Below are 19,477 nucleotides of genomic sequence, written 5' to 3' on the forward strand. Positions count from 1 at the left end.
GAACCAGAAGAGCTTTTAGACTTCCTTTCCCAACAAAAAGAACCAATGAATATATAAATTGAGAAAATATAGAAGGGAAAAGGAATTGACATAATGAAGATTTTGATAATAGGCACCGTTTGAAAGTAAGTAATACCATATTGATGAGAATAAGAGATATATCATTAATAGTAGAAGGAAAAGAGGAAATAGATAAAAGAGTAAGAATATTTGAAAAATGAGAAGAGCAGAGGACCTTGACATATGAGTTTTATCTGTAAAGTACTGATACAGTTTGAGATGGGTGATTGATTGTGGATGTCTGATCTTCGGTCTGTAAGAAACAAGGATTGAGCAATGCTCCAATATCTGCAGGAATGATGACTGAAAAGTGCGATGAATAAAAGACAACATCTTTATTATATAGGCGTAAGGATAAAATCTCATCTCTCAGATGAAACTTGTGTGGATCTTTTTAACAATGCTGCAATCTCGGTTGTGAGAATATGTGCAGTGTCTGTAGTTGGCCGAGAGGAAATCTGAGACTGAAGTTTCCCTGAAGAAACATAAGATGATGACTCTGCTTTCTCTCCGATTTTAATGTGGATACAGAAGATTGTGGTAATTTGTAACAATGCTGAAATCTCGGATGTGGGAATCAACAGAGGAAATCCAGAAAGGGGACAGGATCATCAGTTTTTGTTTTATTTTGGTTTTTTTGGAACAGACAGCATATTGAGACACGATGTGAAGGGAAATCTGTGGTTGGAATTTTTCCCTGAAGAAACATATGATGATGACTGTGCTTTCTCTCCGAGTTCTGTGAAAGTTTGCAAAGGCTTCCCTGCTTTGTTCTTTGAAGTGCACTTAATTACTTTGAACTGCTTATTTGCTCTTCAATCAAAGAACTACGTTCAATGAGGAGCAAAGGAGAAGTGTTGTCGATTTAAAAATGAACAGTAGACTAAAACAAGGACTTTTGTTTTAAAGTTAGGGTCTCAACAGACAACTTTGCAAATGCTATTCTTACAATGATTACATGATACTTCTGAATAAAAGAATTGTAAGTTGAGATAATAATGCTAAATTATTACAACTTAGGAAGGAAATCTGGTCATTATTAAGATAATAAGAGATCCTATATAGAGAACAACAGCATTGTTTTAAAGTATTTTAAATTATCCTCAGGAATTACAGATTTTAGACAGTTAAAAATATATTTATTCCTCATTACACAAATAGAATGCATCCCTAATTTAATCACAATGATAACTCAATAAATTTATTGATATAAGATTAAGTAAAGGTATTAAGTTTGAATATTAGATAGAAAAAGCAATGTATTGATGAAATTCTAAACAAACTAATTGAATTAAAGATGAAAGAGGAATAATTAATTAATTCATTAAGATAAGGAAGTTTATTTATTGTATATAAATTAATATAAATTGAATATAAATTAAAACAGAATTGAGTCATATGTGCAGGGTTATTTTAAGATTAATTGAATCTAATTACAAGTCATTAATAATTAATAATTAAGATTATTTATCACAATAAATATATAAAATGAATTTAAAATAGGTAGTTGAATAATATAAAATCATATAATGGTGTCTGTCATGTTAAAAATTGGAATAAATTGTCAGAACAATTTAATTAATTAAAAAATAGAGTATGATTTCTAAGTTATAATTTAAGAAGTCAAGGTGATAATAAAATTATATACATTTGGAAAAGATATTAGAGAAATAAATATATTCGTAAGTCATTTTTTCTTATCAATTGAACATAGGGATTGCAGAGATTATTTAACTGATAAGTGAGTTAAAGAAATATTAAGTTATAAATGTTTAATCAATGTCTGTATGGATATTTTATTCTACCTAATATAGATTAATGATATATTAATTTATAATTAATTATTCAATTTCAATATGATTTACAGGATTTGATTAATATGATTTGATTCAACTGGATTTTCTTTTAAGATAGATTTTTTGGGGAGAGCTTTGGGGTTTTGCTTCTCATAAACACTTCCAAGCAGTCAAGATTTTTATGGGGGAGAGGGAGGGAAGGGAAAGGGAATATATGGGTTGGGGAAAGATACATTAATTGTTTATTGGAGGGAAATGAAGGTGTATTTTGGAGATTATATGTTAGAAAATATGAAATTAAGATATGATTATTAAGTTTTTTTCATTAAATGTTAATGGCCTCAATCACCCAATAAAAAGAAAGAAAACTTTAAATTTCTTAAAAAAACAAGAAGCTGACATATATTTTATTCAAGAAACTCATCATGAATCATCAAAATTAGAGGGAAATGGGTGGAACATTGTTTTTATGCTCCAGCAAGGGGGGAAAAAGCAGGGGTAGCTATTTTAGTAAATAAGAAGTGTACTGTATGCTTTAGATTAATTTCTGCAGATATTATGGGAAGATGGGTTCAAGTGGGAATGAGTTTAGGGAATGATACCTTGACGCTGATTGATATTTACGTACCTAATTCGGGTCAAACTGAATTTTTTAAATCTCTTCAACAGCTGTTTTTACCATTGGCTACAACTAAATTGATTGTGGCTGGAGATTTCAATGCAGTCATGGATCCCTTGATTGATAAAAAACCAAGTAGAATAATGAAATCATTAGGTTTAGAAAATCTAGTCTAATCTTGTGGATTAAAAGATATATGGAGGATATTACATTTTAAAGATCAGGAATTTTTGTTTTGTTCTTAAGTACATAAATCTTTTTCAAGAATAGATTATTTTTTGTGTCAGATACTTTAATTCAGCAAGTTATAAAAGCTGTTATTGATCAGATTATTTTTTCAGATCATGGAGGTGTATGGATAGAATTACAAATAAATGATCAAAATTATAGTAGACCTGTATGGAGTTTAATAATGCTTTGCTAGCTGAAGATAACTTTATTGAAGAATTACAACAAAAAAATAATGAATATTTCCAATTGAATATTTCTGAGGAAATCTCTAGAAACTCTATGGGATGCTTTTAAAGCTACTATAAGAGGTCATATTATTTCGTTCTCAGCACATACAAGGAAAAAATTCAAAAAGGAGTTCTCCAGTTTGGAAGAAAAGATTAAAGAATTAGAATTAAAATTGGCCTTAAAATGGGAACAAAGCACATTACAGGAATTATTAAAAAATAAATATAAGTATAATGAGATTTCCTCTAGAATAGTTAAAAAATAATTATTTTATCAACAGGCACTGTATTATGACAATTCTAATAAGGCAGGAAGAATGTTAGCTAATTATCTTAAAGTAAAGAAAAAGAAAATAAATATTGTAGCTATTAGAGACGAAAAAGGGAAAACTCATTCCCAAATTAATAGCATTTTGGAACAATTTATGAAATTTTATAAAGCATTATATTCTTCCGAGCTTGATTCGAATAAAAAAATTTATGGAATTGAATTTTTAAAATTAATTGATGGACCTAAAATTCCTGATCATTTAAAAGAATCCCTTGAAAAACCGATAACGTTGCATGAGATACAGATAGCATTGAAATCTCTTAGAGCAGGATCTGCTCCAGGTGGAGATGGCTTCACTGTTGAATTTTATAAATCATTTCAAAATTATTTACTACTCCAATTACTAAATTTATATCAAGATCAACTAAATAAAGGTTGTATTACAGGTACTATGGCTGAATCTTTAACTATAGTATTACCTAAGGGCAAATAAAGATACTACTTCGGTTTCAAACTACAGGCCCATTTCATTTTCCATCCACATTAATATGTGGATGGAAAATTGTTGGCAAAAACTCTAGCCTTGAGATTGGCTAAGGCTCTCCCGTATATTATTGGAATGCATCAGACAGGGTTTGTAGCTCAAAGGCATTCTTCTAATAACACCAGACTGGCGTTTCATATGTTGAACATATCAAAAAATTTAAGAGATCCTGCTTTCTCTGTGTCACTTGATGCAGAGAAAGCTTTTGATCATGTGGAATGGTCTTTTATGTATCAGACAATGAAATAGTTTGGAATTGGTTCAGGATTTATACAAATGATTCAAACATTGTAAAGCTCCCCTTCTGCTAAATTGTATATTAATAATAATATGTCTAGAAAGTTTGAATTACAGAGGGGAGTTAGACAAGGTTGTCTGCTGTCTCCTTTATTGTTTGATATTCTATTGGAACCCCTTTTACTGGTCATACAACAATCAAAGGAGATTCAAAGTATTCCTTATTCAGGTCGGGAATATAAAGTTTCGGCATATGCGGATGATATTTTGCTGCATTTGAGGAATCCAGATTCTACCATTCCACATTTATTAGAATTAATTAATAATTTTGGAAGAATATCAGGATATAAAATAAATTGGGATAAATCAGAGATTCTTCCATTAAATATTCATTGTCAAAAAGGATTATTTGATTCATTTTCATTTATATGGAAAGATGAAGGCATCAAATATTTAGGAATTTGGATTCAAAACACATTAGAAGAAACGATGAAAATAAATGAAAAAACTTTACTAAAAAGGTTACAGAGATGTGTGAACAATGGAACCCTTTGCACTTGTGATGGTGGGGGAAAGTTCAGACTGTTAAAATGATGATTTTGCCTGTAGTTTGCTATCAAATGAGTATGTTACCAATTTATTTTCAGGGATCCTTTTATAAGAAATTAAATAGTATTCTAACAAAATTTATTTGGCTTGGAAAATCTGCAAGAATTGCTATGGTATCTTTGCAAAAGCCAATTGCGGAGGGTGGGGTAAATTTTCCCAATTTTTATAGGTACCATCAAGCCTATATTATGCGTCAAGGTATGTATTGGATCCTCCCTGAATTCATGAAGGAATTTCCGGATTGGTTGACTTTGGAATGGCAATTCATGTTTCCTTTGAGATTAAGTCATGTTCTTAGTATCAAAATGCCTAAATTATATAAAGATCACAGAAGATACTTGGAAAACATTAAGATATGTTGATAATTTAACACCTATTTCAATCCTCAAATCAACATATCAGACCATATGGCTAAACTCCAAGATTAAAATTGGCGGATATAAGATCATCTGGAAATATTGGATGAAGGCAGGCATACGTACTTTAGATGATGTTATTTCAAATGGAAAGTTGCTTGATTTTTCACAATTGCAACACAAATATGATCTTAATAAATTACAAAATTATAAATGGTTGCAATTGAAGCAAGCATTCAGGCAGGGATCCCTGAATGGAAAAATCTCAATAATAATCTAATCTAATCTAATCTAAACCTTAAGTTTATATACCGCATCATCTCCATAGTACAGTTTGCCTTTCTTGTGTTTTCAGGTGGACTTCCTGGGGCACCAGGCTGCTCAGTGGTATAAATTAATATCTGGATTTATAAATAAAAAACCAAAAAATGGTCTTCGGGACATTTGGAGCATTGAGATCAAGCATCAAATTACTGCGTCTCAATGGCCACAAATTTGGTCTTGGAGAATGAGGTGTACAGTGTCTGCATCTATGAGACAGACTTGGTTTTTTCTATTACATAGAGCATTCTGGACCCCGGTGCGTTTGAAAAAATTAGATGGCTCTAAGTCTAATAGATGTTGGCACTGTCATCTTGAAGCTGGAACATTGGATCATTTATTGTTTTTTTGCCCTTTAATATATAATTTTTGGAAATCTACTTGGAGTCAAATTAATAATTTACTTGAAAATCCGGTGGCACTTTCATATGATACAATATTATTTGGAACTTCAATGAGGAAAAAAAAGTCAAATATCTAACAAAAACAATAAGTTTTTACTCATAATGACAGGAGTTGCTATTCAGCAAATTATGAGTAATTGGAAAAATTATGATAGATTAAGTTATAGTTTTTTGGTGGAATTCATTGTGCAAGAGAAGAGCAACAAAAATGATAAAGGGCATGGAAGACTTCTCATATGCTGAGAGGCTGGAGAAACTGGGGCTCTTTTCCCTGGAAAAACGGAGACTTAGAGGAGACATGATAGAAACTTACAAGATCATAAAGGGTAGAGAGAAGGTAGAGAGGGGCAGATTCTGCAGACTGGCGGGGGAAACAAAAACAAGAGGGCACTCAAGAAAATTGAAGGGAGACAGATTCAGAACAAATGCTAGGAAGTTCCTCTTCACTCAGAGGGTGGTGGATACCTGGAATGTGCTTCTGGAGGAGGTGGTAGAGCAGAGTACGATTTTGGGTTTAAAAAAAGGGGTTGGACAAGTTCCTGAAGGAAAAGGGGATTGAGGGGTATAGTTAGAGGGGTACTATATAGGATAAAATGTCTTAAGTAAAGGATCACTTACATGTCACGGACCTGGGGGGCCGCCGCGGGTGCGGACTGCTGAGCACAATGGACCTATGGTCTGACTCGGCAGAGGCGATGCTTATGTTCTTATGTTCTTATATTTTTTAAATGGAGAAAATAATAGCTGTCCAACGAGGAAGTTATAAAAAGTTTATGGAGGTCTGGGAATCATTAACAAATTATTGTAAGGATTAATTCTAATTGAGTAATTAATAATTTATTTCTCTCCTTTTGATTATTGAAGTATAAGGGGGAAGGATTTTATATGTATTAAATTATATGATTATATTGGAAGAAGGATGGGAGGGCGAAGTTATAGTTTGATTTCAGTGAATGTATGATTAATAAGTATTATTATAGTGTATATGATTGTATAATGAATTACTTGTTGACAGTTTTAAAATGAATAAAGAAATTTTAAAAAAAAGAAACAAACTTCTCTGCATGCATGCCCTCTTTTCAATGGATATGTTGCTCAGCACACATTTCCAAGCAGTCAGAACATTTACAAATTTTAAACAACCACCACCATTTATTTTTATCACGCCTCAGTCTAATGAGCATATCTTCTCCAAACCTATTGTCTTTACTTTTAACATTGTACAAGCTCACTGTCAACTGTTACCCTCCAGCCTCGCTTGTCCAACCAGAAGTTAGTCCATAGCTTGCTCAATTTGGCTTCTTTTCCAACCAGATATCAGTCTATGATCCAAGGTCCTCAGCTTCTATTATTGCAACCATGATCCTCAGTAATCCAGTTGCTTCAGTCTCCTAAAGGTCAGTTCTTCTGAAAACAGTACTCTCTTCTGACAACAGTCGCCAGCACCAAAAGCATCTTTCCTTCTAAAGGGAGTGATCAGTCTCTAGTTCACTAGGTTTCCCTACTGCAGGGTCTTAATATGTGGTTTCCTTTACAGTTGGGGTGAGGTCTTTGTCTTCCTCAATTGTCTTTGTCCTCTCAAGTCCTGGGATCAACAAGTATCCCCTCCCCACTATCAGGGCTTAATAGGATTTCTACCTTCCTGGGTTTTCTTAGCTCCACCCACCCCCAACTTCCACCACCCAAGCTCCGCCTTAAAAGGGAAGGGGCCAATGGAGTAGAGTTGATCTGAGCAGGAGAAAAGCAGCTACAGAGAGAGGCAGAGGGAGAGAGAAGCCAAAGGGGGAAAAAAGCAGATAAAAGAGCAGGAGAGAAGCAGAGGCAGGAGACCAAGAGGGGAATCGGTGTTAGCTGCACCCACCCCCGACGTCCACCACCAAAGCTCCGCCTTAAAATGGGAGGGGCCAATGGAGCAGAGTTGATCTGAGCAGGAGAAAAGCAGCTACAGAGAGAGGCAGAGGGAGAGAGAAGCCAAAGGGGGAAAAAAGCAGATAAAAGAGCAGGAGAGAGAAGCAGAGGCAGGAGACCAAGAGGGGAATCAGTGAGAGTTAGCTCCACTCACCCCCGACATCCACCACCAAAGCTCTGCCTTAAAAGGGGCGGGGCCAATGGAGCAGAGTTGATCTGACTCTGAGCAGGAGAAAAGCAGCTATAGAGAGAGGCAGAGAGAACAAAAGGGGGGAAAAGGCAGATAAAAGAGCAGGGCAACCACAGCAGACCCAGAAGGCATCCACAGCAGACCGGCAAGCAGACAGCAATGGAAGCAGCAGACGGAAGCAAGATGTTGAGTTACCCAGTTTTCTGCATCGTCTGCCATATGTATGACTACCTCCCCTCTGGGAGGCGGTCTTACATATGCACCCGATGCGGAGAACTGGAGAGCCTGAAGAGACAAGTCAGACTCCTGGAGGGCAGAATATTGGAACTGGAGGCACTTCAAGCAGGGGAGGAGGGAGACAGAGATGCAGAGAACGTCCAGACAGGAAGCAGAGAACAAGACGGAAGACACCTTCGAGGAAGAAGTCCGAGAGCTGGAGAAGTTCATAGAGGAGGCATACAGGGAGGCCGTGGAAAATCACCAGCAACAGTGGAACTGCCGAAAGACACCTACAGAGAGTGTGGACCACCCGACAGACAACCACCAGGAAGAAATGGGTGATACAGTAGGGAGAACGAAGGATATGGACCTGCAGCAGGAGAGATGGACATACACCAGGGACACGGACCTGAGGCTGGAGAATCAGGAGAAGATAGAGAGAACAGCAATCGTCGTGGGCAACTTCATCATCAGACAAGTTGACAGCCACATAGCAGGTGGAAGACTTGATTGGCTGGTGACCTGCCTACCAGGAGCCAAGGTAGAAGACATAGTGAGCCGCATCGACAGGATCCTCAACAGTGTGGAAGAAGAAGATACTGCGGTGGTGATCCATGTGGGGACGAACAACGTGAGCAATAGGAACTACAACAGGGAAGTACTGAAGGACCAGTTCCAGATGCTAAGAAGGAAGCTGAAGACCAGAACGCAGAGGATAGCATTCTCAGAGATCCTGCCGGTACCCAGGGCAGATGAGAAGAGGCCGGTGGAGCTGCAAGCAGTCAACGTGTGGATGTGGCGCTGGTGTGAGGAAGAAGGATTCGACTTCATGCATAACTGGACAACGTTCTGGGGGAAGAGCAAGTTCTACAGAAAGGGTGGACTCCACCTCAGCAGAGACAGAATGAGGCTACTTGCAAGCAACATCAAGAGAGAAGTGGACAAGTTTTTAAACTAGGAAGAAGGGGAAAGCCGACAGTCGACAGAGAGAGAGTTGATGGTTCGGGAACCGGTATACCCAGAGGATACCGTGCAAGAAGATAGAGGGAATGTCACCAGATTACAAGCAAGAGAGATTGAAAAGGACACAAGAAGGAAGGAAATGCAAGAAAGGAAAAAGCTGCAAACTCAAGTGTATGTACACAAGCGCAAGGAGCCTTACAAATAAAATGGGTGAATTAGAAACCATAGCACAAAAGATAACGTTGACATCATAGGCATCACGGAAACATGGTGGACTGAGGACAACATCTGGGACACTGTGCTACCAGGATACAAACTATACCGCAGAGACAGAGTGGCTCAAAAAGGTGGGGGTGTTGCCATATATGTCAAAGAGGAAATTGAATCTGCTGGAGAGAACACGCCACAACAGACGGATAAGTTAGAGTCTCTATGGATCAAAATTCCAGGAACAAATGGCCTGGAAATGAAGATCGGCATCTACTACTGACCCCCAGGGCAGTCCAAAGAAATTGATGGAGAAATGACAGACGAGGTAACACAAGGGAGGTAACACAGTTATCATGGGTGACTTCAACTATCCGTGAATAGACTGGAACCTAGGCACCTCCGGCTGCATTAGAGAGACCAAGTTCTTGGATGCTGTTGGCGATTGCTTCCTGGAACAACTTGTCAAGGAAAATACTAGAGGAAATGCAATTCTGGACTTAATTCTAAATGGCCTGCGAGGACCAGCACAAGATGTAGAAGTAGAAGGGACGCTGGGAAGCAGCGATCACAATATGATCCGCTTTGATCTGGACGCAGGGAAGAAACATCAGTCCAAAACGACAGCCACGGCACTGAACTTCCGAAAAGGGAATTACGAAGGGATGAGACTCATGGTAGGGAAGAAGATTAAGAAGAGGATAAGCAGTGTAAAAACGCTAGAGCAAGCTTGGTCCCTTTTTAAGGACACAGTCACCGAGGTGCAAAATATATATATACCGCATATCAACAAGGGATCCAAGAGGAAAAAGAACAAAGAACCGGCGTGGCTCACTGTAGAGGTGAAGGAAGCGATCTGAGACAAGAAAACTTCATTTAAGGAATGGAAAAGGTCAAAAACGGATGAAAACTGGAACAAGCACAAACAACATCAACACAGGTGTCATAAGGCAGTAAAAGGGGCCAAAAGAGACTACGAGGAAAAAATAGCCAAGGAGGCAAAGAACTTCAAACCGTTCTTTCGATATATTAAGGGGAAACGACCCGCAAAGGAAGTGATGGGACCGTTGGATGACCATTGAATAAAGGGAGGACAAAGCAATTGCTGAAAACTGAACACATTTTTTGCATCTGTATTTACCGAAGAAGATGTACCCATCAGGCTATATGCTGGAAACGAAGACGGAAAGCTGACAGGATTGACGGTCAGTCTAGAGGAGGTATGTAGGCAGATTGATAGGCTTAAGAGTGATAAATCCTCGGGACTTAATGACATCCATCCGAGTCTCATCAAGAAACTAAAAGGGACCATAGCTGAACTGCTTCAACTAATAGCCGATCAAATTGGGAAAGATTCCAGAAGACTGGAAGGTGGCAAATGTTACACCGATCTTCAAGAAAGGTTCGAGGGGAGACCAGTGAGTCTGACCTCGGTACCGGGAAAGATGGTTGAGTCACTGATAAAGGACAGCATCATTGATCACCTTGACGGACACGGGCTGATGAGGATCAGTCAGCACGGTTTTAGCAAAGACAGATTGTGTTTGACGAACTTGCTGCACTTCTTTGAGGGAGTAAACAGACAGATCCGGTTGACATTGTATATCTGGATTTTCAGAAGGCGTTCGACAAGGTTCCGCATGAACGACTACTTCGGAAAATTGCAAGCCATGGAACTGAGGGTGAAATACTCACGTGGATTAAAAACTGGCTGGATCATAGGAAACAGAGAGTGGTGGTAAATGGACAATACTCGGACTGGAAGAGCGTCACCAGTGGGGTGCCGCAGGGCTCTGTGCTTGGACTTGTGCTCTTTAACATCTTTATAAATGATTTGGACATAGGTATGATGAGCGAGGTGATTAAATTTACGGATGACACAAAGTTATTCAGAGTAGTAAAGATGCAGGGGGATTGCGAAGATCTGCAACGTGACATAATCAAGCTCGATGAATGGGCATCGAGGTTCAATGTGGATAAGTGTAAAGTGATGCATGTCGGTAACAAAAATCTTATGCACGAATACAGGATGTCCGGAGCGGTACTTGGAGAGACCTCCCAGGAAAGGGACTTGGGAGTTCTGATCGACAAGTCGATGAAGCCGTCCACACAATGTGCGGTGTCAGCAAAAAGGGCAACAGAATGCTAGGAATGATAAATAAGGGGATCACGAACAGATCAGAGAAGGTTATCATGCCGCTGTACCGGGCCATGGTACGCCCTCACCTGGAGTACTGCGTCCAGCACTGGTCGCCGTACCTGAAGAAGGACACGGTACTACTCGAAAGGGTCCAGAGAAGAGCGACTAAGATGGTTAAGGAGCTGGAGGAGCTGCCATACAGCGAAAGATTAGAGAAACTGGGCCTCTTCTCCCTCGAACAGAGGAGATTGAGAGGGGACATGATCAAAACATTCAAGGTACTGAAGGGGACTTAGTAGATAAGGACAGGTTGTTCACCCTCTCCAAGGTAGGGAGAACAAGAGGGCACTCTCTAAAGTTGAAAGGGGATAGATTCGGTACAAACGTAAGGAAGTTCTTCTTCACCCAGAGAGTGGTAGAAAGCTGGAACGCTCTTCCAGAGGCTGTTATAGGGGAAAACACCCTCCAAGGATTCAAGACAAAGTTAGACAAGTTTCTGCTGAACAAGAACATGCGCTGGTAGGGCTAGTCTCAGTTAGGGTGCTGGTCTTAGACCAGAGAGCCGCCGCATGAGCGGACTGCTGGGCATGATGGACCTCTGGTCTGACTCAGCAGTGACAATTCTTATGTTTTTATGTTTCTTCAGTTCAATTTGTTGGGCCTCAATATCTCATTTCCAGTGCTTAGAGAATTATCAAAGGGAACCTGAAGATTAGTCCCCCTACCTTGCAACCACCCACAGCAGGGTCTCAGTGCATTGTTCCTAACTATACAAGTGGTTATGGGACTAACCTCAGATCCATAATTTCCTATAAGGCCCAATCCTGGTAGATCTCTGGGGGCTCTCACCTCTCCATGACAGACATATACCCCATCACATACCTCCCCTCCCCTGTTGTTTTGGGATCCTTGGTCCCAACTCAGCAGTATCACCCCCCGCCTAGATAGGAAGTCTGCATTCACATGCGCTTTTTCAAGCCTATATACCATATTGCTATATCAGATTTGGCAACAGTGGCATGGCCAGAATTTAACCAACTAGGATTCTTCCTCATACTTTTTCTTGGTACTGTAATTCCATTTATAAATCAAATCACTTTCTTTTAGCAATATGAATTCCAAAAGAATATGATAAACCTTTGTTTTAAGACATGAAGCAAATGTGCCATGAATGAGTCAATGAAGGGGACTGAAATGCAAATGGTAGATGCAAAGCAAAGAACAGTTCTGAAGAGTCCAGTCATAAAATCGAAAGGTTGAAATGTTCCATGATGGTTTATAGTGCTAAGTATAGCACTATACATTCATTTAAGAGTTTTCTCTGTGATATCAGGATTTATTTTTAAGGGCCAGGCAACTACTTTTTCCTTTGAGTATATAAATCTCAGGGCTCATACCATCCACCATTTATTTTATTATTATTATTGAAACATTTTCTTTTTTTTAATGAATGTTTTATTCTGGTATTTTCTAACAGATTTTTCTGTTAAACTTGCATAAAAGCCTGGAAATGATTACTGTACGAATTAAAGGTATATACGTGCTAGAAGTATGAAAACACCTATGTGTAGAACTGGAAATCACCACTATAACTCTTGTTTAAACATTTTTTTAAAGGTTCTATGTTATAATTCTTAAAATTCTTAACTGCCAATCATATTCTGTGAGAGTCATTTTGGCTGGTGCCAATCAAAAACAGATGAAGTATTATTACCTGTTCTAAGACAACTGAATGCATACAAGGTAATTATAATTATTTTATCTAAAGATTCATTTGTGTTTTGAAAATAGAATGTTATATTAGTTTTTAAGCAACTTACAAAGAACAGAAACTGCACCCCGCCTCACATCAACATAACCAATGGCTACATTCAAACACATACATAAAAGGAAGTTATCCCAGGACAAGCAGGCAGCATATTCTCACATGTGGGTGATGTCATCCAAGGAGCCCCAGTACAGACAGCTTTTAAAGTGCATTGCCACTTTAAGAATTTAAGAAAGTTTGTGAACTGCCCGCACCACACATGCATGAGTGCCTTCCTGCCCAACGCAGGCTTGCAGCTCCTCAGTTCTTAATTTTCCGCAGAGCTAAGAAGTCATGTCTCTGAATATTGTTCAGTTTTTTGCCATTTGCCTTGCTCATGCATTTTTTTCTTAAGTTGTGTTTAAGTTTATTTCTTTTTTAAAAGAAAAGAAGAAGAGGAACATTTTTTCCTCTTTTTTTCCTGGGGGGCTTTGGCCGCCAAGACTTTCATTTTTCCTCAACCATCGATTTGGCTGATGTGGTCTTTTCGACCACTTTTCAGGTGGCTAATGTAGGCTTAAAAAAAAAAAAAGGACTGTTACAGGTGCCCAAAGACAACCTTTCTTCCCGATAGTTGGTGCTTCAGGTCCCTTTGCCCAGACCACCAGACTTGTGCCAGGTGTACTACTATGCAGAAATGTTGTGAGAAACTTCAATATGAAAGATTGTTTGGGACTGACATGTGCATCAATCAGAAACCTTTGTCATCGAAGACATCTAAACCGGCATAGGGAGACATCGCTCTGTCTAGTAAGCCAGTTCAGAGGCTGCCAGCTTCCCAATTGGTGTCGCAGGTCACTTTGCATCAAGTCTCTTGATGCCGACCAAGCAGCGAAGACCACCTTTCGGCTTGCCTCAATCTCGATTTGTGCATCCTTATTAAGGTCACCCTCTTTGAGGCAAGCCATGGCACCGATGGTACCGGCAGATAAGCCAGAGGTACTGGTGCTTTCCTTCTGGGTACAGCTTGACGCGATGTTCTGAATGGACTTGGGTGATGCATATAAACTGCTTACCCCAGTATTGACTCCCTCGGTACTGGTCCAACTTAAGTACAGGGCTACCAGGCCCTACGATACCACAGCTGGTTTCTCCGGAGCAACATCGACAGGCCATGTCTAGGTATCAATTCACTCTCCACGGTACAGTTCTTCATCGGCAATCCAATGAGCATCGTTCTTCCTCGGATAGTTCGAAGAGAAAACATCGTTCCCTCACGTTCTTCGAAGAGAGCAAAAGCTTCGAATCATACATCTTTCTAGTATCAGACTGGCACCAGTCTTGAAGTACGCATTGATCTTCGACACATTTCTTCATCAAGACCTTCATATCCCACGGACTTACACTCAGGACTTTTCTGAGTCTGCAACAAAGTTCCCACTCAACTGACCACCAATGGCTAAATCTTCTGAAAGTCTTTTTATCACTATATTTATTAAGCAGTTGGGGAAAGAACTACCATTTGACCTAGAAGCTGATGCTGTCTACAGTGTTGAATACTTGGAGGATTTAGATTGTGATCAACCTCCTAAAAAACCTTCTCTGCTGTTCCTCTTTCTCAGCCTCTTCCTCAATCACTCGGACTCAGCTCCAACTGTATTATCCCCATTGGAAACTGATAACCACATCTGGAAAAGTCATTCCAGTGGGATACTCTTCATCAGAGCTTGGAAATGCCCCTTACCATTACGGGGGCTCGCAGAAACTTTGACATAGTAATATAGTAGATGACAGCAGACCACATCCGCTCTTCTCCAATCCCCAGGAACCACTCCTGTCTCCAGAGATTTGTTGAACAAGTCTTTAATAGGACCGGCCAGAAACTGTCCACAAGCAACCCTTCAAGTAGGAGTAGGATCCCCTGAAGTCCAAAATCAGTCCCACCGCTCCTGCTGACTCAGGGTGCCAAGGAAGGACCAGGCTCTACGGCAAGGTATCCAAGTATGCCTAGGCAGCCTCAACAGTATCATAGCTCTTCCACCCGTCGCTCGTCCAGATCTTCAGGAGCGCCGGGTAGAGCAGCATAAAACGCTACTTATGATCAAACAGCGTCGAGCACACCCTGGAAAATCGCCAACGACGTTCCTGCAGGTCAGGGGAGTAGTCCTGGAAAAGTTTAACCGGGGCTCCCTCGTAGCAAAGGGTGTTCCGTTTCAACTTGTAATGCCTCATAAATTCCGCCTTCTAAGCAGAATTATGCACTTTGAGAATGGTCACTCTGGCACGGGTATGATCTTCAGCTCTCCTGCCAAGACGGTGCGCTCGGTCGAGGCACAAGGGCCCCATTCCCTCTGGCAACGGAAGCTCCTTCTGCAACCAGGACTCGAGGGTGGATAAAAGATGAGCATCGGGGATCGCCTCAGGTAGGCCCACCAACCTCAAATTATCCCTTCTAGAACGATTTTCAAGATCTTCCAGTTTCTCAGCCTGGCGCTGGATCTGCTCTTTGAGGGAAAGAAGATCCACGGTCGATGCTGTGTGCGGGTCCTCAACCAGCGCCACCCGCGTTTCCAATTCACCTGTGCGCTGTATCGTTTCGGTGAGTAGTGTCTCCAAATATGTTAACTGGCCCGAGAGGTGCTTAAATTGGGAATCGAGAGCCCGCACCACTGACGCTGATAGCGCCTCAATATACACTTCAGATAAAGGGAGCACGGGACCCGGGTCTGCCGCCGCCATCTTGGGGTCAGATTTTTGAGCCCTCGTGTCCTTTTCTTTGTCCTTTCTCGTAGATTTTACGCTCATAATTGGGCTGTAATGTTGGACAAACCTGTCCATACAACTTTCCAACCACGACCCCTGAGTTACAAACACCGAGGGAGGCTAGGCAAGGTGGGAAAGGACCGGGGGCCCCAGAGTTCGAACAAGACACGGCTTACCCTGCTCAGCACATCACGTGACTCCCGACAATGCACTTTTAAAGCTGTCCATACTGGGGCTCCGTGGATGATGTCACCAACATGTTAGAATATCTACCTGCTGTCCCGGGATAACACCTGTTACGGTAAGCAACTGGGGATTCAGTTGTGATGTATGGCTTCAAATTGATGCCACACTGCAATGACCAGATATCCAACAGAAAAACAGTCATCCTTCAAGAATTCAATACACAAAACCCATATATCAATCCAGCTCTCTAGGGAATTAGTTCATATTTAACAATGAGGTATGGCCGGTTCCAACATTACTAGAAGTGGATCAATGTCTTGCTGGAATTTTTCTGGAAAACATTGGTACCTGGAAAAAAATAACTTGCCTTTCACTCCCAAAATAATGAAAATCCTATGTTAGATCTGCTGCCAAAAATCCATAAATATATGTCAAAAGAAAAGCATGAAAAAAGGTGCCAATAGCCATTTGACAAAAATGGTATCTATTGGAAATTTGACCTCTGACTTTGTGTCCTCACCAGGCTCCATATGGCCTTTTGCACGATAAAATAGAAGAATTGCAGAAATTCAGCAGAGGCCGTGGATGTATTAAACTTTGACCAAAACTTTTCCACTGGTTTTGGTCTGCTGCATAGACATCTCCTGGTACAATAACCTCTGTAAAGCCCAATTAGAGCTAGAAACTTGGCAACACACAAGTTAATAGAAATGGCCTGTACTTTGATCCTTTTAGCACCACATTATTAAATTTGAGTCTTTAGGATTTGCATTTCATGCTCATATGGTCACATCATGTTTTCACTGAAGATACTGATACAAACGAGTGGGGCTTAACTCATATTTTTGACATAATACTTCAAAAGGGAAGAACTAGAACTCCTGTTTACTAATCCTCAAATCGGGGCTGCCCCAATCATTAAACAGACTAGGCATCTTCCTAGGGAAGCAGCTAAGGGGGTGGGGGGTGAGAAGGGAGACAACTAAGAGCAGATTCAATCAACTCAAAAAAATAGGTCTTAACAGCCACACAGACTCAAAAAACACTAGTGCATGCTTTTACTTGCAGAAAGAATGAGTAATTTTCTGTTATACACTAGTTTCGGTGGGGATTTCTTCATAAAGCTTGTTAATTTTAAAATAAAATGGTCATGTACTCTTGTAAGTGGATTGTGAATTTAATACTTAAAAGCATGATATTCAGTTGTGCATTTTTATAGGATTGTTCTGAAAGGGATAATGTTGAGATGACTACAATTGTTTGGTTTAATTATGAAACTCTTGGGTAGGGGGCTTTAGGTATAAATTGTGAAGGCATAAGTGGATTGTCTCCAATGTAATTCTAAAAACACATGTTCCTTGTCATCAGAGCAGAGGAATCCAGAAATTGATGGGTTATGACCATCTACCAGCAGGTAGGGATAAAGGACACAAAATGAACTGAACTCTGTCATATATGAGATGATAGAGTAGATGGTACATGTCAGTCTAGCATTGCTAGCAGTCAGCATTTTCGGTTGGCCTAACCAATGTCAGCAAAGGCCTATGGGACATTATATAAATCTGACTCTGGAATGTTGATGCAGATAGACCCTAAATGCTCCTGCACAGAATTAACATACATTAAGCATCCTGCCAAACTGGATTGTTTATCAAGAAGATAGGCTACTTGAATGGGACAAAGTAGCCAGAGACTAATCCTATCTACCATGCCTGCAAGTATCACATCTTCTTTATCAATTAAACTAACCATTGTTTCAAACAGTTTACAAATTATAAACAGAAAGATACTGGGAAATACAATAGTTTCTATTTTTAGAATAAGACTCCAACCTATAAAAGCCTCCTCTCTGTAAACCCTCCCCCCCCCCCCCCACTCTCTGGAACATCATCCCCTCCCCTCTCTCTCTTTCCTCTGGACTCTGTAAGGCAGGTAAACTGTCTTTTATCTCTCATTAATTGTAATGATTGATGTATCGAACCTGGGACCTGGCGGATTGTAAGGCCGCTTCAACATTACCCCTCCAAAACCTTACATTTTGGGGGCTAAACCTTACAGTATACATTCTGGTCAATTAGTATTCCTCAATCTCCAGCAGGTGATGGATGGTCTGCTGAGAAATTTGGCTCCTGGTGTATTTTTAGGTCATTTGAGCATGGAGGTTAGGCTGCTGCCTCTTGGGGTACACCTGGTGGTGCCAGGTCCCTTCCTCGCCCTCCTTCTTCTGCATGCTTCTCTTCCTCATAAAGAAAAAACCCCAGAGGTACAAAAAGTTAGATTGTGAGCCCACTAAGGTCAGAGAAAGTACATAGAAACATAGAAAAATGACGGCAGAAAAGGGCCAAAGCCCATCAAGTCTGCCCACTCCATTGACCCTTCTCTTTGATTTTGCTCACCACCCCCTGCCCTCACCTCATTAGAGATCCCACATGAATATCCCATTTATTTTTTAAATCTAATACGCTGTTGGCCTCAATCACCTGCCGTGGGAGTTCATTCCAATGATCGACCACCCTCTCAGTGAAGAAATACTTTCTGGAGTCTCCATGAAATTTCCCTCCCCTGATTTTCAGCGGATGCCCTCTGGTGGAAGAAGGTCCTATAAGACAGAAGATATCCTCTTCCACCTCGATACGACCCGTGATATATTTAAATGTCTCGATCATGTCCCCTCTCTCTCTTCGTTCTTCAAGTGAGTACAGCTGCAATTTATTCAGCCTTACTTCATACGGAAGATCTTTGAGCCCCGAGACCATCCTGGTGGCCATCCGCTGAACTGACTCCATTCTCAGCACATCTTTCCGGTAATGTGGTCTCCAGGATTGAACACAATATTCCAAATGAGGTCTCACCATGGATCTGTACAGTGGCATTATGACCTCTGGCATCCTGCTGATAAAACCTCTACGGATACAACCCATCATTTGCCTTGCCTTAGAGCAGGGGTGTCAAAGTCCCTCCTCGAGGGCCGTAATCCAGTCGGGTTTTCAGGATTTCCCCAATGAATATGCATTGACAGCAGTGCATGCACATAGATCTCATGCATATTCATTGGGGAAATCCTGAAAACCCGACTGGATTCCGGCCCTCGAGGACCGACTTTGACACCTGTGCCTTAGAGGAAGCCTTTTCCACCTGATTGGCAGTTTTCATATCATCACTAATGATTACTCCTAAATCCTGTTCTTCCGTGGTCCTAACTAAGGTCTCACCATTTAACGTGTAAGTCCTGCACAGATTTCTTTTACCCAGGTGCATCACTTTGCATTTTTTAGCATTGAAGTTAAGCTGCCAAGTCGATGACCATTGTTCTAATAGTAGTAGGTCCTGTGTCATATTGTCAGGCATAGTGCTTTTACCTACTATGTTGCACAGTTTGGCATTTAATGTGTAGTGCTGCTTGCATCCAATAGCACTATAGAAATGATTAGTAGTTGTAGTAGATAAAGTTCTCACAGAGTTTATCTGCTGTGGGTGGC

The 19,477-nt window shown here is 40.3% G+C and overlaps 1 protein-coding gene across 5 annotated transcripts in view; it reads left to right on the top strand.

The window, feature by feature from the left end:
• LOC117363217 (DNA repair protein complementing XP-G cells-like) overlaps nt 1-19,477 on the top strand; it is a 650,515-nt gene that overhangs the window by 585,936 nt on the left and 45,102 nt on the right. For all 5 annotated transcript variants that reach the window (XM_033950644.1, XM_033950648.1, XM_033950643.1 and 2 more), the window contains one exon: nt 12,961-13,045. In XM_033950644.1, the coding sequence (XP_033806535.1) occupies nt 12,961-13,045 (85 nt within the window). The remainder of the gene's footprint in view (nt 1-12,960; nt 13,046-19,477) is intronic.

This window comes from Geotrypetes seraphini, chromosome 6, assembly GCF_902459505.1.
Source record: "Geotrypetes seraphini chromosome 6, aGeoSer1.1, whole genome shotgun sequence".
Lineage (NCBI taxonomy): Eukaryota > Metazoa > Chordata > Amphibia > Gymnophiona > Dermophiidae > Geotrypetes > Geotrypetes seraphini.